This window comes from Oncorhynchus clarkii, chromosome 28 (assembly GCF_045791955.1).
Source record: "Oncorhynchus clarkii lewisi isolate Uvic-CL-2024 chromosome 28, UVic_Ocla_1.0, whole genome shotgun sequence".
Classification (NCBI taxonomy): Eukaryota; Metazoa; Chordata; class Actinopteri; order Salmoniformes; family Salmonidae; genus Oncorhynchus; species Oncorhynchus clarkii.
In genome coordinates, this window is record NC_092174.1 from 39223923 (window position 1) to 39247143 (window position 23221).

The 23221-nt window shown below is 45.6% G+C and overlaps 1 protein-coding gene across 9 annotated transcripts in view; it reads left to right on the top strand.

Annotated features, from left to right (window-relative positions):
* Positions 1–23221, top strand: part of LOC139386830 (rho GTPase-activating protein 12-like) — a 117525-nt gene that overhangs the window by 12668 nt on the left and 81636 nt on the right. For 7 of the 9 annotated variants that reach the window (XM_071132673.1, XM_071132671.1, XM_071132666.1 and 4 more), the window contains exon 2: positions 5262–6052. In XM_071132673.1, coding sequence (XP_070988774.1) covers positions 5339–6052 — 714 coding nt within the window. In that variant the 5' untranslated portion in view covers positions 5262–5338. The remainder of the gene's footprint in view (positions 1–5261; positions 6053–23221) is intronic. The other 2 variants (XM_071132668.1, XM_071132665.1) reach the window with 1 other exon arrangement.

A 23221-nucleotide genomic window follows, 5' to 3' on the forward strand; every position in this document is an offset into this window, starting at 1 on the left:
TGTAATGGGTCGTTGTCCTGTTGCATCACCCAACTTCTGTTGAGCTTCAATTGGTGGACAGATAGCCTTACATTCTCCTGCAAAATGTCTTGATAAACTTTGGAATAGATTTTTCTTTCGATGATAGCAAGCGGTCCAGGCCCTAAGGCAGCAAAGCAGCCCCAAACCATGATGCTCCCTCCACCATACTTTACAGTGGGATGAGGTTTTGATGTTGGTGTGCTGTGCCTTTTTTTCTTCACACATAGTGTTGTGCTCCTTCCAAACAACTCAACTTTAGTTTAATCTGTCCACAGAATATTTTGCCAGTAGCGCTGGGAAACATCCAGATGCTCTTTTGTGAACTTCAGACGTGCAGCAGTGTTTTTTTTGGACAGCAGTGGCTTCTTCCGTGGTGTCCTCCCATGAACGAACACCAGTCTTGTTTAGTGTTTTATGTATCGTAGACTCGTGAACAGAGATGTTAGCATGTTCCAGAGATTTCTGTAAGTCTTTAGCTGACAGTCTAGGATTCTTCTTAGCCTCATTCTGCTCTTGCAGTCATCTTTCCAGGACGGCCACTCCTAGAGAGTGTAGCAACAGTGCTGATCTTTCTCCATTTACAGACATTTTCTCTTACTGTGGACTGATGAACATCAAGGCTTTTAGAGATACTTTTGTAACCCTTTCCAGCTTTATTGCAAGTTAACAATTCTTAATCTTGGGTCTTCTGAGCTCTCTTTTTGTTCGAGGCAGGGTTCACACCAGGCAATGCTTCTTGTGAATAGCGAACTCAAATTTTGTGAGTGTTTTATACATGGCAAGGCAGCTCTAACCAACATCTCCAATCTTGTCTCATTGATTGGTCTCCAGGTTAGCTGACTCCTGACTCCAATTAGCTTTTGGAGAAGTCATTAGCCTAGGGGTTCACATACTTTTACCAACCTACACTGTGAATGTTTAAATTATGTGTTCAATATAGACAAGAAAAATACAATAATTAGTGTTATTTAGTTTAAGCAGACTGTTTGTTTTATAGTTGTGACTTAGATGATGATCCAATCAAATTTGATGACCAATTCTATGTAGAAATCCAGGTCATTTCAAAGGGTTCACATACCTTTTCTTGCCACGAGCTAGTTCTGAGATTTTTACAATATAATATGCCAATTTTAGCTGACACTTTTATCCAAAGCGACTTAGTCATGCGTGTATACATTTTCAGTATGGGTAGCCCCCGGTGGAAATCAAACCCACAATCCTTGGCGTTTCAAGCGTCATGCTCTACCAACTGAGCCACACAGGACCTAACCTAACACCTTGCAAAGCAGTACCCAATACCTTAGTCAGTCTGCAACTACCGCAGGCGAGGAGGCACACATCCTGTCAGTGCTGCTTTCTTCATGTGCCAGAGACGCCTGAAAAGCCTCTGGGAAGCAAGGTCGCTAGAAGAGACTGGCGTCTTGTCTTGGCCACCCTCCATATCTCCTCAAAATAAGGTTTAGTCTGGACAGACTGAGAAGGGCTGCATCTTCCTGTCATTCTCGCCTGCCGAAACTGTCCGTCTGTCTGTCAGGAAATGCAGCTAGGAAATCACTCAGACCAAGTCTCCGTCCTAAATGTCACCCATACCCTATATAGTGCACTGCTTTTGACCAGGGACCACACAGCTCTGGTCAAAAGTAGAACACAGAAATAGGGAATAGGTTTCAATTTTAGGATGCATCCACAGTCGTCACATCTGGCCCCTAATTCAGTGTCCAATACTATAGTAGTGGCTCAGCTCAGCTGTGATTTATCATTCGGTAAACCATGGATGTTTGGTTGGATTAATAGCCGTGGAGAGTGTGGTTGTGGTAATATGGGTGTTCTGGCTGAGGTATTCCTATTAGGGTTGTTAGTTAATCACACAGTCTCACAGTGTGTGTTTTAAGGTAATGATCTAAAGATAACATCTACTGGCAGTGACTGCAGACAAATGGCATCCCATTTCCTAAAGGTTCTGGTCAAAAGTAGTTTGTTAGAAAGGGTAAGGGGTGCCATTTGGGACAAACTAGGAGTGGCTGGAGAGACACTGCTATAATAGCCTATTGCAGACTGTGTAGACAGATGTTGATTGAGAACACATTTTATCTGTGTCTGAAATGGCAACTAGTGTCCGATATAGTGCACTACGAAATAGGGTGCTGTTTGAGATACAACCTAGGCCTGACGAATTGTGATTCATAAAACCACCATCTGTTTGTTTACCATATTGGGTTTGAATTTAAATCACCCATGAGACACCGTGTTGTTGTTTATTTGGATCCTCTCTCTCTGGCTTCTTGTTCTTCTGTAGCGTGTGATGTGTGATGTGTGATCCACCTGAGTCTTCAGGGTTTTATCTTCACACTGCTCTGCTTTAAAAAACAAACATGTATTGAACCTTTATTTAACTAGGCAAGGTAAAGAAAGGATGAGAATAAATCCACAGTTGTCAGCACAGTGCACACTGAGCCACCTCAAGGCTGGACTTGCCTATCCCACAGTCTCCCCTATGAAGAGAGCAGGCACTTTGTTGATTTGTTAATGAGCGTTCTGCTTTAGGACCCTTTTCAGTACGGCTTGTCTGAGCCTGTTTCTGTAGCGTACGGCAGCTTGATGAACAAGTACACCCCCCCCTGGACGTCTTTGGCATGGGTTGTCCTTAGTGAAAATCAAACCCACAATCCTTGGCGTTGCCATACTCTTTGGTACGACTCGACCGGGGATCTCAACCCCCCCCAACCTTCCAATCTCAGGGCGGACACTAACCACAAGGCCACATAACTCGTACCCCTTTCTGAGTCGTTTTTAGACCAGTCTCGGGGGGCCTCTAGCTGGGTGTTGGCTGGCTCAGTGGAGACAGGGCATAAATACTCAAAGCAGTTTGGCTCGCTGTGGTTTTCTTTCGGGGAGCCTTTTCTCAAGTCCCCAATAACTAGGCTACTCAAAACCAATGTTTTTGAAAAGGATGGTTTGGTGGACAGAAATGGGGGACATTTGAGAGCACTGACACCCTGTTTGTGTGACGATGACTGTCTTAACTTCTTGCTCCTACTTGAGACGCAGATGTCTCAAGTAGACACCTGGAAATGCAAATGCGCTACGCTGAATGCTAAATGTACTCGTTAAAACTCAAACCTTAATCAAAATTCACATGCAGGGTATTGAATTAAAGCTACACTCGTTGTGAACCTAGCCAACAAGTCAGATTTTTAAAATGCTTTTCGGCGAAAGCATGAGAAGCTATTATCTGATAGCATGCAACACCTCAAAATGCCTGAATGCGACGTAAACAAAGACTTTGCTTATCCGGCGCTACACAAAACGCAGAAATAAAATATAAAACATTCATTACCTTTGACGAGCTTCTTTCTTGGCACTCCTATATGCCCCATAAACATCACTATTGGGTCTTTTTTTCGTTTAAATCGGTCCATATATACCCAAAATAGCTTTCTATGGAAGCTGTGTCATTCAGAAAAAAACATCGTTTTTAAACGCTGCGTCATTTTTTTTAATTAAAAAAGTCGACGATAAACTTTCACAAAACACTTCGAAATACTTTTGTAATCCAACTTTAGGTATTAGTAAACGTTTATAATCTATCAAAATGATTACAGGGCGATGTATATTCAATAGCTCCTCGTCTGCAAATCAATGGCTGCCAATGTGCACATTGAAAACATCCTGGTGGAGACCGGAAGAAACGGATTCCAGATAGTTGGATTTTCCAACAAAAAATTCCATTGAAAATGACGACAATGGCGACATCGTGTGGAATCTGTATGAATTGCATGCAGGTCGATATTAAATTTTGTCCCCTTTTAACACCCCATGAAAGTGACTTATGGAAATTATTTTTAGCTTTCAGAGAGCAGTTTTTCTTGCGTTTTTCAATGAAACACACGATCTGTTATAGTCACAGCCGTGATTTAACCAGTTTTAGAAACTTCAGAGTGTTTTCTATCCACACATACTAATCATATGCATATACTATATTCCTGGCATGAGTAGCAGGACGCTGAAAAGTTGCGCGATTTTTAACAGAATGTTCGAAAAAGGAAGGGGTAGACTTAAGAGGTTGTGTAAAGTTGGATGGCAGGATTTATCCAAGTACTGTACATGAAACATGGCCTAACTTTGAGGTTCGGCAAATCAGCAAGGGCCTCGGGCGGGGCAAATCAGCAAGGGCCTCGGGCGGGGCAAATCAGCAAGGGCCTCGGGCGGGACAAATCAGCAAGGGCCTCGGGCGGGGCAAATCAGCAAGGGCCTCGGGCGGGGCAAATGACAAACTTCCCCTTCTGGAGCACAGTTTAGCCTGTCGGCATAACATCAGGACATTAAACATTATCACTGAGATGGCACAGGGTTTTGGGTTGGATTGTGACAAGCTCAAATACTTGTACTGACTGTCAACTTCTTCTCTGGACCAATTGTGGGAATGTCAAAAGTGAAATGGAGCAATTCATTTTGGATTCCAGGCTAGTGAATGTCTCTCTTAGGTGGAGCTGCTCATCAAAGGTCAGATTGTGCAACAAGCTGCACATGACTGAGCTCATTTTTTGTCCCTAGCCTCAGGTATGTGTGGCATCATGAGGGAAGTATGTGTGGGTTGAGTAATCAGAACAACGATTGGCACTGTGCTGCAGGTCTACGGCCAGTCAGTCAGAGCTGCAGGTCTACGGCCAGTCAGTTAGAGCTGCAGGTCTGGGGCCAGTCAGTCAGAGCTGCAGGTCTGGGGCCAGTCAGTCAGAGCTGCAGGTCTACGGCCAGTCAGTCAGAGCTGCTTGCTCAGATTGAGAGTCCGTGTGTGAGTGGGGGAAAGAGGAACACGTGAGTCGTATTAGTCACGCTCACTCCCTTTAATGTTATCTAAACCCAGCCTAAACCCAGCCTTGTGGATGGGTTCACCCAGTCAGCCTTGTCTTCAGTCTTTTCTCTTGACTGTGTGTGTTCCTGTAATCTTATCTACCTGTTCCAGGCTGCTTCCTAGGCTAGGAGTACAACTCTTACTGTTTACAGTGTACATAGATGTGGGGAATGGGATTGCCAGTCAGTCTATGCTCTCTCGTCCCATCCCTCCATTCTATATTGTGAGTGTCTAAACTACACAAGCACAGAAATCTTGGAGTTGAAGGATTCCGGATTTCTTGCTAATTCTCTCCTGATTCCAGGAATCTTTTACGGGACTTTTGCAACCCTAGGGTGTATATAAACTAATGTTATGATAAACTAGGCCTTTTCTCTCTTCTCCCCAGTAGTACGGTGGGCCATGCAGAGCCAGCCTGTGTCCCTGCAGAGGTGAGCTCCAGCACCAGCCAACGTTTTCACCGTGATGGCAGCAGAGCGGGATGGGCGGGGGTGTGAGCTGCCCATCGCCCCGGGCCAGGTGTACATCGAGGTGGAGTATGACTACAATTACAAGTCCAAGGAGCGTCAGGTCTCCATCCACCAGGGAGAGTGTTACATGTTGGTGAAAAAGACCAACGGGGACTGGTGGCAGGTCAAGAAGGAGGAGGGGGCCAAGGCGTTCTATGTCCCAGCGCAGTACGTCAGGGAGGTCCGCAAGGCCCTCATGCCGCCTCCCAAGCCCCTGCACCTGGGGCATCACCGTGGGGGGAGCGGGGGGAACCCTGTGCGGGTCAAACCCATCGTCCTGGAGATGGACAGATCTAACGAGAGCCTGAATGTGACCAGTTTCAGTCGGCCCTCTCCCTCCTCACCCTCTCCCTCCTCCTTATCGGGGGCAGCCCTCACCCCTCCGAGGCAGCGCAGGGACAGGGATGCCAACAAGAACCCTGGTAGAGACCCTGGCAGTCCCACCGACCATGACAGGGCCTTGGTAGATGTCCTCCAAAACACCCACCCTCACGCTCCTGGACGGGGATGTAACACGCTGCCCCGTGCCCGTGCAACCTCCCCTGAGCTCCGCAGGGCGCCCCTGGACGTGGACATGCCTCCGGGGCAATGTGACTCGGAGGGGTCGGAGAGACGCAATGACTCAGAGTCTGGAGATGAGCTGAGCAGCGGTTCTAGTGAACACTTGCAGGTAAGATCTCTCAATCTCTCTCTCTGTTAAGGTCTCTCCATCTCTCTCTCTGTTAAGATCTCTCCATCTCTCTCTCTGTTAAGATCTCTCCATCTCTCTCTCTGTTAAGGTCTCTCCATCTCTCTCTCTGTTAAGGTCTCTCCATCTCTCTCTCTGTTAAGGTCTCTCCATCTCTCTCTCTGTTAAGATCTCTCCATCTCTCTCTCTGTTAAGGTCTCTCCATCTCTCTCTCTGTTAAGATCTCTCCATCTCTCTCTCTGTTAAGGTCTCTCCATCTCTCTCTCTGTTAAGGTCTCTCCATCTCTCTCTCTGTTAAGGTCTCTCCATCTCTCTCTCTGTTAAGATCTCTCCATCTCTCTCTCAGTTAAGATCTCTCAATCTCTCTCTCTGTTAAGGTCTCTCCATCTCTCTCTCTGTTAAGATCTCTCCATCTCTCTCTCTGTTAAGATCTCTCCATCTCTCTCTCAGTTAAGGTCTCCCCATCTCTCTCTCTGTTAAGATCTCTCCATCTCTCTCTGTTAAGGTCTCTCCATCTCTCTCTGTTAAGGTCTCTCCATCTCTCTCTGTTAAGATCTCTCCATCTCTCTCTGTTAAGATCTCTCCATCTCTCTCTCAGTTAAGATCTCTCCATCTCTCTCTCTGTTAAGATCTCTCCATCTCTCTCTCAGTTAAGGTCTCTCCATCTCTCTCTCTGTTAAGATCTCTCCATCTCTCTCTCAGTTAAGGTCTCTCCATCTCTCTCAGGTAAATATTGTTGAATGACAAAAGCTGGTGATGTTTTGGTCTTTCGCTCCTGTCTGAATCTTTTGAAATGTTTTCCTGCTGTTCGTGTGCAGTGGTGATGATGTGAAAGTAATCTGAGCCGACTGCAAGTGTTCTTTCTTTTAGGTAGCACAGTATGAGGTACTACTTGAACTGAATTATTTTACTATGGTACTAATGAATATACCCTGTTGTTCTCTGTAGTAGCTGGCTGATTAGGGTCTGGGTGTAGTAGCTGGCTGATTAGGGCCTGGGTGTAGTAGCTGGCTGATTAGGGCCTGGGTGTAGTGGCTGACTGATTAGGGCCTGGGTGTAGTGGCTGGCTGATTAGGGCCTGGGTGTAGTGGCTGGCTGATTAGGGCCTCGGTGTAGTGGCTGGCTGATTAGGGCCTGGGTGTAGTGGCTGGCTGATTAGGGCCTGGGTGTAGTAGCTGGCTGATTAGGGCCTGGGTGTAGTGGCTGGCTGATTAGGGCCTGGGTGTAGTGGCTGGCTGATTAGGGCCTCGGTGTAGTGGCTGGCTGATTAGGGCCTCGGTGTAGTGGCTGGCTGATTAGGGCCTCGGTGTAGTGGCTGGCTGATTAGGGCCTCGGTGTAGTGGCTGGCTGATTAGGGCCTCGGTGTAGTGGCTGGCTGATTAGGGCCTGGGTGTAGTGGCTGGCTGATTAGGGCCTGGGTGTAGTGGCTGGCTGATTAGGGCCTGGGTGTAGTGGCTGGCTGATTAGGGCCTGGGTGTAGTGCATCGTTTCCTAAACTAGGGATCTTCTGAGAGAACTCTGAAATCAAATAAATCCAATTGAGCTTGGTTCATAGTACCAGGTGTTCATAGTACCAGGTGTTCATAGTACCAGGTGTTCATAGTACCAGGTGTTCATAGTACCAGGGGTTCATAGTACCAGGGGTTCATAGTACCAGAGGTTCTGTTTTCTTACTACAAATGCTCTGTCTTTTGTACCGTTTTATCTACTAAATATTATGACCCCATCACTGGTCCTCTGTGGATAAGAAGCCATGCAACCCTGCACCCACACTGGTCCTCTGTGGATAAGAAGCCATGCAACCCTGCACCCACACTGGTCCTCTGTGGATAAGAAGCCATGCAACCCTGGACCCACACTGGCCTCTGTGGATAAGAAGCCATGCAACCCTGCACCCACACTGGTCCTCTGTGGATTAGAAGCCATGCAACCCTGCACCCACACTAGTCCTCTGTGGATAAGAAGCCATGCAACCCTGGACCCACACTGGTCCTCTGTGGATAAGAAGCCATGCAACCCTGGACCCACACTGGTCCTCTGTGGATAAGAAGCCATCTTCTTGTCCCTCACTTGTTTGTATTTTTTGTCCATCACTTGTAGGTATTCTATCCCTGATATCCCTCAACCCTGATCTTCTTCTTCTCTCTCTGCGTCACATGACTACCTGTCCACTCCGAACGTCTTGGAGAGTAGAGGTTTCTAATTGGTTCTAATCTTGGGAAAGGCTCTATGACTAGACATACTTAATCGGAGCATACTGGACTTAATCGGAGCATACTGGGCTTAATAGGAGCATACTGGGCTTAATAGGAGCATACTGGGCTTAATAGGAGCATACTGGGCTTAATAGGAACTTACTTAACTGACTTGCCTAGTTAAATAAAGGTTAAGAACAAATTCTCATTTACAATGACGGCCTGCCCCGGGCCAAACCCGGCCTACGCTGGGCCAATTGTGCGCCGCCCTATAGGACTCCCAATCAAGGCCGGATGTGATACAGCCTTGATTCGACCCAGGGACTGTAGTGATGCCTCTTGCACTGAGATGCAGTGCCTTAGACCGCTGCGCCATTCGGGAGCCCTAACAATGGTGATTTATGGTGAAAAAGACAGAATAGAAAACTCTACTCGTAAAATATTTAGAAACAAATGGTTTTGGGGTATAAATATACACTGTAGAATACAATATTATGCAAAGTTAGTATTGATCATATCGAGTAATATTTATTTATTGTCATGTACATTCTGTGTAGCGAGAGCGTGCTACTGTACCCCTTTCAAGCTGCCATATTTACCCTTGCGTGACCTGACCAAATTCACATAGAAATATGAGTTATGGATCTGTTATTTCCATTGAAAGCAAGTCTAAGAAGCAGTATATCTGTTCTAAGGGTGCTATTACTATGCTTCCCGTTGTTAAGTTGTGTTTTTTGTGTTGTCTTTCGGTTCTGTACACCAGCTTCAAACACCTGAATTATTTTGTATTAAATGTAGTTACTGAACAGATATTTCACAGCAGTTTAGATGGGGCATTGATTCTCTACACTATACAGTACATTGCTTGTTTTTGTCATGTAAACTGAAATTAGGAGAACTATCACAGTTTTAGCAACCAGAAAATGGATGCTCGATTTAAAAATAAATGTTTTTGCATAATGCACCTTTAAGCCCAACTGAGATAAATGTCAAATTAACAAAATGACATCTATGTTTAACAATGCAAGGCTCATTTAACTGTAACATAAGACAAAATGCATTTAAAAATGTAAGCTACAAATGCCTGAAATCTTTTCTCTTGTTGTAGTTCACCAGGTTATGTTGCTACTGTGTGACTGAGTCACGCAGCCCCAACTGCTAGCATGAAAAGCCAGATGTTTTTAATGGTAATGAATGCCATTGAAATATGCTATCACTGGCATTCATCAGCACATCAATCTCTTCATTTTACATGAAGTATCATCGCCTATTTTAGCAGGTATAAAACATATTTTAAAAGTGTTTATCCGAGGGTCGCCTCAACACCCAACGTTTTTTTTTTTTGCAGCTTTGAAATTGACCACTACTGGGAACTTACACACAACTGTCAATCATTTAATAATAACACATTTGATTGGCTTAGAATACAAACTGTTATGGATATAACAACCACATGAGTTGAAACATTAAACAGCACAACATTTGTATTTATTTGTCTTTTTACTTGAATCCAATAATGGAACTGGGGTTAATGGGAACGCTTACCCTAGTAGCTGGTATGGCCTTTGTTCCCATGCCACCCGGCTCTATTAGAGGTGCTGTGTCCCAAATAGAACCCTGTGTCCTACAAAGTGCGCTACTATGGGCCCTGGTCAAAAGTAGTGCACTATAAAGGGATCAGGGTGCCACTAGGGCGGGCCTGGCTGCTGGGGCTTGTGTTGCCATGCCACCCGGTTGGGTCTATTGGATCTTTATTGGAGTGTTTACATCGGAACAAAGGGGCCAGTGAGTGAATAGAAACTGGGTCACATTGGTGCAGTGCTGGGACACTGTGTGAATGGGCAACGGGCTGTGTGGGTGGGGGATACAGGTCTGCTCAGTTCATAGATGGATCTCCTAAACAAAACCACTATCTGGGTGTATAGGCTGCTATTCAGTTGGGATCTTCAAAAAAGAATAAGAAAGAAACATGCATAATGAAAAAGAAGAAAAAAATACATACATGACTTTTTAAAAACATTTTAAAATTTTAAAAAATTACACCCAAATAAAATAATTTTAAAAATACAAGAATTTCAACGTTTCTGTTTTTTTCAGAGACGAGCAAAACAAACACGGACATAATGCTGCCATATGTAACTTTTTTGGTGACAACCCAAATAAACATAGAAATGTTATTTCTAGATCTGTCATTCTCATTTATTAAGCATGTCTAAGAAGCGGTCGATCAGTTCTATGTGCTCTATTTCTCATTAAGGTTTGTTTCTGTATTTTACTTTCTGTTGTACACCAGATTAAAACAGCTGAAAATACAATGTTTTTGCTTATGGAAATTATATTTCACAGTGGTTTAGATGGTACAATGATTCTCTACTCAGTGACTGCTTGATTTGTCACACAAACTGAAATTAGGCAAACGATTTAGAATTTTAGCAACCAGGAAATGGAAGTGTGATTTTTGCATATTTAACTTTTTTTTAATAAGGACTTAATGCTGAGTCAGTAGGTGACTTTTTAACAGGAAGAAATGTTGTTTGAAAGAAAACAACATGTTTGTCTGCTCCAGAGTAGAGTTCCTAAAGCCTTTAAGTGGCCATTGAAATACTACCCAAGATAAAGGTCAACGAAGTCCAGCCAGTTCTGGATGTGTAGGCAGCAAGCCAAGAGCAAGACAGCAAGCCAAGAGCCCAGCTCTAATCTATCTTCAGTCAATCACTCGCTTTGTTTCTCTCTCTCTCTCTCTGTCTCTCTGTCTCTCTCTCTCTCTGCACTGCTAAAAGTGTCTGGACTTGTCTTAGTCAGGGAACTGTAAAACACATAGTGACAACTGCTCATGTCAAAAAAGATTTTAAAAATCTATTTGATTGATTCTAATGTTGGCGCTAGGAACTCTAGCATTTTGCTACACCCACAATAACATCTGCTAAATGTGTGTGTGTGAGTGAGACCGATAAAATTTGATTAGATTCTTATGTACAGGGTGTTCAACTGTAAAAAAAAAATATATATTTCACCTTTATTTAACCAGGTAGGCTAGTTGAGAACACCTTTATTTAACCAGATAGGCTAGTTGAGAACAAGTTCTCATTTACAACTGCGACCTGACCAAGATAAAGCATAGCAATTTGACACAAACAACAACACAGAGTTACACATGGAATAAACTAAACATAGTCAATAATACAGTAGAACAAAATAAAACAAAAAGTCTATGTACAGTGAGTGCAAATGAGGTAAGATAATGGAGTTAAGGCAATAAATAGGCCATGGTGGTGAAGTAATTACAATATAGCAATTAAACACTGGAATGGTAGATGTGCAGAAGATGGATGTGCAAGTAGAGATACTGGGGTGCAAAGGAGCAAGATAAATAAATACAGTATGGTGATGAGGTAGATAGATGGGCTGTTTACAGATGGGCTATGTACAGTGATCTGTGAGCTGCTCTGACAGCTGGTGCTTAAAGCTATTGAGGGAGATGTGAGTCTCCAGCTTCAGTGGTTTTTGCAGTTTGTTCCAGTCATTGGCAACAGAGAACTGGAAGGAAAGGCGACCAAAGGAGGAATTGGCTTTGGGGGTGACCAGTGAGATATACCTGCTGGAGTGGGTGCTGCTATGGTGACCAGTGAGCTGAGATAAGGTGGGGCTTTACCTAGCAGAGACTTGTAGATAACCTGTAGCCAGTGGGTTTGGCGACAAGTATGAAGCGGGGGCCAACCAACGAGAGCGTACAGGTCGCAGTGGTGGGTAGTGTATGGGGCTTTGGTGACAAAACCGATGGCACTGTGATAGACTGCATCCAAGATGTTGAGTAGAGTGTTGGAGGCTATTTTATAGATGACATCGCCAAAGTCGAGGATCGGTAGGATGTACAGTTTTACGAGGGTATGTTTGGCAGCGTGAGTGAAGGATGCTGTGTTGCGATATAGGAAGCCGATTCTAGATTTAATTTTGGATTGGAGATGCTTAATGTTAGTCTGGAATGAGAGTTTACAGTCTATCCAGACACCTAGATATTAGTAGTTGTCCACGTATTCTAAGTCAGAGCCGTCCAGAGTAGAGGTCGACCGATTAATCAGAATGTCCGATTGGCCGACATGGTTGGTTAAGGCATATTGAGCAGGGCTAGAGGCTCTACAGTGAAATAAGACAGTAATCAATAACCAGGACAGTAATGGACGAGGCATATTGATATTAGAGAGAGGCATGCGTAGCCAAGTGAACATATGGGTCCAGTGAGTGGTTGGGCTGGCTGGGGACACGGCGATTCAGACAGTTAGCAGGCCGGTGCTAAACAAGCTAGCAGTTAGTAGTCTGGGGCTAAACAAGCTAGCAGTTAGTAGGCTGGGGCTAAACAAGCTAGCAGTTAGTAGTCTGGGGCTAAACGAGCTAGCAGTTAGTAGTCTGGGGCTAAACAAGCTAGCAGTTAGTAGTCTGGGGCTAAACAAGCTAGCAGTTAGTAGTCTGGGGCTAAACAAGCTAGCAGTTAGCAGGCCGGTGCTAAACAAGCTAGCAGTTAGTAGGCCGGGGCTAAACAAGCTAGCAGTTAGTAGTCTGGGGCTAAACAAGCTAGCAGTTAGTAGTCTGGGGCTAAACAATCTAGCAGTTAGTAGTCTGGGGCTAAACAAGCTAGCAGTTAGTAGTCTGGGGCTAAACAAGCTAGCAGTTAGTAGGCCGGGGCTAAACAAGATAGCAGTTAGTAGGCCGGGGCTAAACAAGATAGCAGTTAGTAGGCCGGGGCTAAACAAGCTAGCAGTTAGCAGGCCGGGGCTAAACAAGCTAGCAGTTAGTAGGCCGGGGCTAAACAAGCTAGCAGTTAGTAGGCCGGGGCTAAACAAGCTAGCGGTTAGTAGGCCGGGGCTAAACAAGCTAGCAGTTAGTAGGCCGGGGCTAAACAAGCTAGCAGTTAGTAGGCCGGGGCTAAACAAGCTAGCAGTTAGTAGGCCGGGGCTAAACAAGCTAGCAGTTAGTAGGCCGGGGCTAAACAAGCTAGCAGTTAGTAGGCCGGGGCGAAACAAGCTAGCAGTTAGTAGGCCGGGGCGAAACAAGCTAGCAGTTAGTAGGCCGGGGCTAAACAAGCTAGCAGTTAGTAGGCCGGGGCTAAACAAGCTAGCAGTTAGTAGGCCGGGGCTAAACAAGCTAGCAGTTAGTAGGCCGGGGCTAAACAAGCTAGCAGTTAGTAGGCCGGGGCTAAACAAGCTAGCAGTTAGCAGGCTGGGGCTAAACAAGCTAGCAGTTAGTAGGCTGGGGCTAAACAAGCTAGCAGTTAGTAGTCTGGGGCTAAACAATCTATCAGTTAGTAGTCTGGGGCTAAACAAGCTAGCAGTTAGTAGGCCGGGGCGAAACAAGCTACAAGTTGCTCTAGGTAGCTCTAGGTAGCTAGCAGGCCGCGGTTAGCAGAATGGGCCTTCAACGGATGTCACGCCTGAGGGGCCTTTTGGAATATTCACGTCGTAGAGGATCGGCGGGTTTCCGTGCCCCGTACCGGCAGTAGAAGGGGTCCAGATATTGTAGCCCAGGAGTGGGCTTCGGCGGTAGCCCACGAGCCCTACCCGGGCTAGCTTCAGGCTAATTGGTGCTTGCTCCGGGATGGAAATGCTAGCCAGGAGTAGTCTCCCAAGATTGTGTTGTGAAGATCCAGATAAAAAGGTTCAGTTTGCGGTAGGAATCCGGGGTTATGGAGAGAAGAAGAAAAAAGTATAAAAAAGTACACCGTGGCAAATCATGCATTATAAACAATCAGGTTGTTTGTGAGTTAAACTCTTGAACCACTTGTTGTTAATGCTGTAGCTCAGCTCTGTGTTGGCGCTGCACTCCGACCGTGTCGTGTGTGTGTGTGTGTGTGTGTGTGTGTGTGTGTGTGTGTGTGTGTGTGTGTGTGTGTGTGTGTGTGTGTGTGTGTGTGTGTGTGTGTGTGTGTGTGTGTGTGTGTGTGTGTGTGTGTGTGTGTCAGGGCTTCAGAGGCTGTAGCTGTTTGACATTGAGTGACTGCCTGACTGTCCTAGTCTCACTGCAGTACTGTTTGTTTCCCCCTAGCCTGGTCTGTGTACATCTGTCTGACCTCCCAACATTGGTATACTTCTCTTATCAGCTATATTTGAGGAGAAACTGTGACCTAGTTTGCCACCACTTTCCAAAATGGCACCCTATCCTCTATCTAGTGCACTACTTTAACCAGGGCCTATAGAGATCTGGTCTAAAGTAGTGCACTTTATAAGGAATAGGTGGTCATTTGAGATGTACTGTGTCTGTCTCTCTCTCTTTCTCCTTTCTTTCTTTCTCCTATCTCTCTTTCTCCTCTCTCTTTCTCCTCTCTCTCTCTCTCTTTCTCCTATCTCTCTCTCTTTCTCCTATCTCTCTCTCTTTCTCTCTCTCATGTATCCCACTTCAGTGGATAACAGGGGGGGCTCTAAACACTATATTTGAGGAGCTTAGCCCGGCTCCAACTTTTCTTAAATTTCCTCACTGTTGTATTCAGGAAATCTCTCCAGATTCATCATCAAATAGCGACCTGGACTCAAGATTCTGACAAACCTGTGTTGAGCTCATCACTGGGAGACCCTGCTGTCCTCAATCCATATTGCCGACACGGACTCAGACTTTAGTGTACGTTTGTTGATATCTAAAAGGTCATTATAATGTATTGTATATTTTATCCTTGCAGAATGCTTATTTTCCCACCAGCCAGCTCCTCTAAAGAGTTTCTCAAGGTCTCCTTGCCTCTGTTCATTTGCTGCATCAGTGCCCATTATCGATTGCATTTTGTTGTAGTTTTTTTTTAAGGCTATTGTTTCTCTGTAACATCAAGATTTATATGAGTTGAATATGGTTGTGAAATTCAGGTATATTTCCCATAATTCCCGGGTTTTCCAAAAAATCCTGGTTGGAGGATTCACATATTTTGCCCTAAAACCTGGGCATTCTGGGAATGTTAGTGGAGTATTGCAACCTTAGTACGCATGCTGCAGAACTGTAGCTCAATCCATATTTCTGTTTCCTCTAGCAAACAAAGCATTTTATCAACATTAGCTGATTTTGAATGAAGCTAATTCAACACGACTTGCAGATCATTCTAGATAATGAAATTAGCTTGCTTAGGGTAATGAATAGAGTGCAATCTCCTCGGGCAGATTATGTCTTTATTCAAGTCGTAGAGGATCGGCGGGTTTCCGTGCCCCGTACCGGCAGTAGAAGGGGTCCGGATATTGTAGCCCAGGAGTGGGCTTTGGTGGTAGCCCACAAGCCCTACCCGGGCTAGCTTCAGGCTAATTGGTGCTTGCACCGGGATGCATTGTTGTAATGTTCTTAGAGAAATGTGCTTACGGTATTGTATCTTATCGTGGAAACACAGGCAGTCCCCTAGATGCTTGTTAGGCATATTGTTCAAGTTAACACCCTCCCTCCATCCCTCTGTTCTCTATCCTCTTTCAACCTGTTCAGCCCTTCCATGTGTTATTCTAACCAAGGCAGTGAGTCAGCAGAAAGACAACCTCTCTTCCTCTCCCTCACTCTCTTCCTCCTCTCTCTCTTTCTCCTCTCCCTCTATCTTCCTCCCCTCCATCTCTCTTCCTCCCTCTCTCTTCTTCCTCCCTCTCTCTTTCTCCTCTCCCTCACTTTTTTCCTCTCAAAGAAGCACTAAGGACAGTATTTGTAGTCTAATCAGAACAATCAACGAGCCCTTCCCTCTCTCTAGTTTATCTCCCATCTCTCTCCTCTATCTTTTCCTCACTCTTCCTCAATCACTCTAGTTTATCTCCCATCTCTCTCCTCTATCTCTCCCTCGCTCTTCCTCCTCTCCTCTTCCTCACTCTCTCTAGTTTATCTCCCATCTCTCTCCTCTATCTCTCCCTCACTTTTCCTCCTCTCCTCTTCCTCACTCGCTCTAGTTTATCTCCCATCTCTCCCCTCTATCTTTCCTGGCAGGCAGCTGTAATAAACATTTAAATCAACTCTCTTTGCCTGTGTAGCAGAGAGGGACAACACACACACACACACACACACACACACACACACACTGAACCCCTCTGAGGGAGCCAGAGATGTGTGCTAGAGATTGGCCAGCTGCAGTCATGTTGCTCATTCTCTTTTTAATAGGCTTATTATGTGACATGAGGGCAGGGGGCCATATAGGCTTTCTAAAGGGGACACACAGTGGGAACAGGGACCGGGTTCTGTTTTGGCCTGGGATGTAGCCTAATGCTGGAATGACTCTGCAGTCTTGGTTGCCAGGTGTCCTTTGCCTCTGTGATAAGGCGATTAGTTCCCCCCTGTCCATGTAATCTTATTCAGTATGATCTAAAAAGGAGAACTGATCCTAGATCAGCAGTCTTACTCTGAGATGCTTGATAAATACAGTACAACCCCTGCACTGTTTTGTACTACAGTGTACTACTGTAGTAGTGAGTCATGTTGAATGTCAGTCTGTAGGAACTTTCTGTTCTCCTCTGCTGTCCTCTCCTCTGCTGTCCTCTCCTCTGCTGCCCTCTCCTCTGCTGTCATCTCCTCTGCTGTCCTTTCCTCTCCTGTCCTGTCTTCTCCTGTCCTTTCCTCTCATCTCCTGTCCTCTCCTCTGCTATCCTGTCCTCTCCTCTGCTATCCTTTCTTCTCCTCTGCTGTCCTTTCCTCTCCTCTGCTGTCCTTTCCTCTCCTCTGCTGTCCTTTCCTCTCCTCTGCTGTCCTTTCCTCTCCTCTGCTGTCCTTTCCTCTCCTCTGCTGTCCTCTCGTCTGCTGTCCTTTCCTCTCGTCTGCCGTCCTTTCCTCTCGTCTGCCGTCCTCTCCTCTGCCGTCCTCTCCTCTGCTGTCCTTTCCTCTCGTCTGCCGTCCTCTCCTCTGCTGTCCTTTCCTCTCGTCTGCTGTCCTCTCCTCTGCGGCTGACTGATTTGTAAAGGCTGAGGGGTATGTTCTGTTTTCTTGGGAGAGACTCTGGCACTCTGCCCACTCCTGTGTCGTGCTCTCTCTCTGTCTCTCACTCACGCACATATATGTAAGAGACCAAAGGCTGGGCTTAGCATAGTGGAGAAGGCTGGGCTCAGGGGCTTAGCATAGTGGAGAAGGCTGGGCTCCGGGGCTTAGCATAGTGGAGAAGGCTGGGCTCCGGGGCTTAGCATAGTGGAGAAGGCTGGGCTCAGGGGCTTAGCATAGTGGAGAAGGCTGGGCTCGGGCTTAGCATAGTGGAGAAGGCTGGGCTCCGGGGCTTAGCATAGTGGAGAAGGCTGGGCTCAGGGGCTTAGCATAGTGGAGAAGGCTGGGCTCAGGGGCTTAGCATAGTGGAGAAGGCTGGGCTCAGGGGCTTAGCATAGTGGAGAAGGCTGGGCTCAGGGGCTTAGCATAGTGGAGAAGGCTGGGCTCCGGGGCTTAGCATAGTGGAGAAGGCTGGGCTCAGGGGCTTAGCATAGTGGAGAAGGCTGGGCTCCGGGGCTTAGCATAGTGGAGAAGGCTGGGCTCAGGGGCTTAGCATAGTGGAGAAGGCTGGGCTCAGGGGCTTAGCATAGTGGAGAAGGCTGGGCTCAGGGGCTTAGCATAGTGGAGAAGGCTGGGCTCAGGGGCTTAGCATAGTGGAGAAGGCTGGGCTCAGGGGCTTAGCATAGTGGAGAAGGCTGGGCTCAGGGGCTTAGCATAGTGGAGAAGGCTGGGCTCCGGGGCTTAGCATAGTGGAGAAGGCTGGGCTCAGGGGCTTAGCATAGTGGAGAAGGCTGGGCTCCGGGGCTTAGCATAGTGGAGAAGGCTGGGCTCAGGGGCTTAGCATAGTGGAGAAGGCTGGGCTCAGGGGCTTAGCATAGTGGAGAAGGCTGGGCTCAGGGGCTTAGCATAGTGGAGAAGGCTGGGCTCAGGGGCTTAGCATAGTGGAGAAGGCTGGGCTCAGGGGAGTGACAGGTGTGGGGGGGAGTGATGGGAGGGGGAGTAGGGAGAGAGTGACCGGCGTGGGGGCTGGCATGGAGGGGAGTGACGGGTGTCAGAGAGGTGAGAGACTGTTGTGCCAGACAGTGAGACTGTTAGCCAGACAGAGAGAGGGGAGACTGTTAGCCAGACAGAGAGAGGGGAAACTGTTGTGCCAGACGGAGAGACATTGAGCTCAGATGGCATGCTCTTTTTTTCTATGAAAGTGTATTGGTCTGTGTGTGTTTGTGTAGCTGGCTGTCCTTCCCTATTGCAGTAGTACCTATGTAGCGTTCCTCAGAGTTAGTCGGTGAGAGGGAAAGAGGGCTGCAGTGGGGTTTTGGCTCTCCTCTGCAACAGCACTACAGGATAGATCACTGCATCACTCTAATAGGGACGCCATGTACCCAACCGATGAGACAGTTACGGTAAGAATGCTGGCTTCATCTCACACACACACACGCACACACACACACACACACACACGGCTATCAATAGCATGAACAATAGCAAACCGGAACAACAGAGGACCGTCGACAACACAGAGGACCGTCGACAACACAGAGGACCGTCGACAACACAGAGGACCGTCGACAACAAGCCAGCTGGCACTTTCAAATGAAGGTGTACTGTCTCTCTCTCTGCACTCTGAGAACTAGACCATTTATCATAATTGGGCTGCTATGGTATTTTATAATACTTAATGTATGACATAAAATACCACATTATTATACACAAGCTCTGAAAGCATGTATATACTGAGTGGACAAAACATTAAGGACACCTTCCTAATATTGAGTCCCCCTCAGAACAGCCTCAGTTCCTCAAGGCGTGGACTCTACAAGGTGTCAAGCGTTCCACAGGGATGCTGGTCCATGTTGACTCCAATGCTTCCAACAGTTGTATCAAGTTGGCTGGATGGTGGAACATTCTTAATACACACAGGAAACTGTTGAGCGTGAAAAACCCTACCATTCACCCTCTGAATGATTCACCCTCTTGTCCCTACCATTCACCCTCTGAATGATTCACCCTCTGAATGATTCACCCTCTGAATGATTCACCCTCTGAATGATTCACCCTCTGAATGATTCACCCTCTGAATGATTCACCCTCTTGTCTTTACCATTCACCCTCTGAATGATTCACCCTCTGAATGATTCACCCTCTTGTCCACACCATTCACCCTCTGAATGATTCACCCTCTGAATGATTCACCCTCTTGTCCACACCATTCACCCTCTGAATGATTCACCCTCTTGTCCCTACCATTCACCCTCTGAATGATTCACCCTCTTGTCCCTACCATTCACCTTCTGAATGATTCACCCTCTGAATGATTCACCCTCTTGTCCCTACCATTCACCGTCTAAATGATTCACCCTCTTGTCGCTACCGTTCACCCTCTGAATGACACACATACACAATCCATGTCTCAAGACTTAAAAATCCTTCTTTAACCTGTCTGCTTCCCTTCATCTACACTGATTGAAGTGGATTTAACATCTGACATCAATAAGGGATCATATCTTTCACCTGGATTCACCTGGTCAGTCTGTCATGGAGAGAGCAGGTGTTCCTAATGTTTTGTATATTCTGTGTACATGTAACTGTACGCTTAGTGGTGCTCTATAGTCATGATTCACACACATACACACACATATACACACACACACACATACACACACACACAATATACACACACACACACATATATACACACACACACACATATATACACACACACACACACACACAATATATGCACACACACACACACACACACAATATATATACACACACACACACACAATATATACACACACACATATATACACACACACACACACAGACAATATACACACAGACAATATACATACACACACACACAATATACACACACACAATATACACACACACATATATACACACACATATATACACACACACAATACACACACACACACACAATATACACACACACACACACACAATATACACACACACACACACACACACAATATACATACACACACACACAATATACACCCAGTTTGTTGAGCTGCCTGCTTGGTGTGTAGGGATTACACCATCCTGTACAGACTTCCTGGTCCTATTGATCACTTGTTACATGTCATGATCACATTTTTTGAGGATTCCTTGAAGCTATAATGGTGCTCTTATACGATGTGATGCTCATCAATGAACAGTGGCTGACTGGGAGCTCGAGATTCATCGTTTGAATTTGACTTGAGGTGTGTGTGCATGTGTGTGTGTGTGTATGTGCGTGTGTGTGCGCGTGTGGAGGATGTGCTGCTAGGCTCTTGTCATGCCATATTACATAAGCAGCCTGGGCTGAGTGGAGGCTATATAACATTTGTTTGGACAGCTGGCTGGTGAGAATATGAAGGGGGGGGGGGTGTAATAAGGTATTCTGGACAGAACATTCTGTAATATTGTTTTCTGGATTTGACTATTTGTTCCACAGAAGAGGGGAGAAGGAATCACAGATCCTGCCGGAACTGAAAAAATGCCTTGTTGATACGATGAGGTTTGAGTTTTAGTGTCTGTCAGTCCTTTGTTGTGTATTTGTTCTGAAGTTATAGGTGGCGTAAGTATTAACTGGTGACAACAAAATGGCCCCTTTGGGGCGGCAGGTAGCCTAGAGGTTAGAGTGTTGGGCCGTACCTGAAAGGTTGCTGGATTGAATCCCCGAGCTGACAAGGTAAAACTCTTGTCGTTCTGCCCCTGAACAAGGCAGTTAACCCACTGTTCCCCGGTAGGCTGTCATTGTAAATAAGAATTTGTTCTTAACTGACTTGCCTTGTTAAATAAAGGTTCAATAAAACAATACAATGAATAAAGTGTTGTCTTATCCTGTTTATATGCAACCAAGTTGGGATGATTTCATGAATGTGTCATTGGTTGACTGGTTCCATATAGAAGTCCATAAATGTTGCCAGCTCGAGCTGAAATAACGCTTTTAAAGAAGCCCTTTATATAGGGGGCTTGTCTCTGGGATGGCTCTATGGTTCTCTGATTATAGGTAGGGGACCATTTTGGGAGTCTGGTGAAGGAAAGGGAGCAAGAGCCCCCAAACCACCATGGCTAGCCCAAGGCTATCTCACCCACCCACCAGCCTAAATGACAGAGCACACTTACCACAGTATCATTTCCCATTCCTAAATACATGGAGACTCCCTGCCCATATGTACTTAACAGCTGTCTGAGACATCCTCATTCTCTGACTTCAGAAGAGAAGCCTTCCTCTGGGTATATCCCAAATAACATTTCCTATGGGTCCTGATCAACAATAGTGTACTATATAGGACATAGGGTGCCATTTGGGATGCTTCCGAGGAGTGCCTTTGTTTGCAATTAACCCTCAGTTTGAATGACTGCTTGGTCATTGAATTTCTAGGCGGGGAAGTGCTGCACAACAGGGCTTGATTTTAGTTTGTTCCATAGTAACAGGGCTTGATTTTAGTTTGTTCCATAGCAACAGGGCTTGATTTTAGTTTGTTCCATAGCAACAGGGCTTGATTTTAGTTTGTTCCATAGCAACAGGGCTTGATTTTAGTTTGTTCCATAGCAACAGGGCTTGATTTTAGTTTGTTCCATAGCAACAGGGATTGATTTTAGTTTGTTCCATAGTAACAGGGCTTGATTTTAGTTTGTTCCATAGCAACAGGGATTGATTTAGTTTGTTCCATAGCAACAGGGATTGATTCAGTTTGTTCCATAGCAACAGGGATTGATTTAGTTTGTTCCATAGTAACAGGGCTTGATTTTAGTTTGTTCCATAGTAACAGGGCTTGATTTTAGTTTGTTCCATAGCAACAGGGATTGATTATATTTTGTTCCATAGCAACAGGGATTGATTTTAGTTTGTTCCATAGCAACAGGGATTGATTTAGTTTGTTCCATAGCAACAGGGATTGATTTAGTTTGTTCCATAGCAACAGGGATTGATTTAGTTTGTTCCAAAGCAACAGGGAGTGATTTAGTTTATTCCATAGCAACAGGGATTGATTTAGTTTCTTCCATAGCAACAGGAGATGTGTGATTGCGGACAACTAATCACACTCACAAATAGACAACTTGGAGTTTATTTTGCACGAAAACAGAATCAGCTAAATATGTGTATTCAACACAACACCATAGCCTTATTCAGTTTCTGATCCATCATGATGTATTTAACCCTGTGGAAGAGCTGATTGTTATCCAACACTTGAACAGAATGACTTGATGTAAAAAATAAAAAAAACTGTTTATTTTAAAACTGCAGTTGCAGAACAAGTAATTAACACGTATAGAACTGGCAGTTAAAAACAGATGTGGCACCAGGCTTGTACACATCTATTTCTGCCTTCCTTATTCCTTCCTCCCTGCCCTAACTCACGCCCTCTGAGCTCGCTACATTCTCTGATTGTGTAACTGTTTCTGGCTGCAGCTTGATTGAAGAGCGTCAGTCCTCAGTATTTTGACTGGGTTTTTATCTTTCAATCATAAAGGTCTAGTTATCACTCAGTGTAGATGGGGAGATTCTGACAGTCTTATTGACGTCATTACCACTTGACCCCCCCCCCCCCCCCCCCCAACTGCTACTTTCACAGAGTCACTGTCACAGATTACTATATCGGACGTGTGGAGGGGGAGTCAATGAATGCCAGGCGTCCAGCCTGAGCAATATTATGACCACACAAGGTCAAGGGTCGTGGGATGAGAGGAGCCCAGTGTATTCATCGTACTGAGGTGACATAAGGGATGATCCTTTACTCTGTCTCAGCACATATTGGGTGATAAGGTAAAGACACACTGATCTGGGAATCTTCTATCCAGGATTTCTGGATATATTTGGAAAGTGCAACCTTAAGGCAGGTGTGAACAGAGAGACGTGTGAAATCCCAGTGAGGAAAGTGTCTGCTGTCTGATTGGTTTACAGTCAGGAAGTGACTGGTCTGCTGTCTGATTGGTTCATTGCCAGGTCCCTCCTGGTCAAATCACCTGACTCAATCTCAGATCAGATTAGTAGATTATTCTATTAGGCTTGCCTTCTTCCTCCCGATCCTCGTGGGCC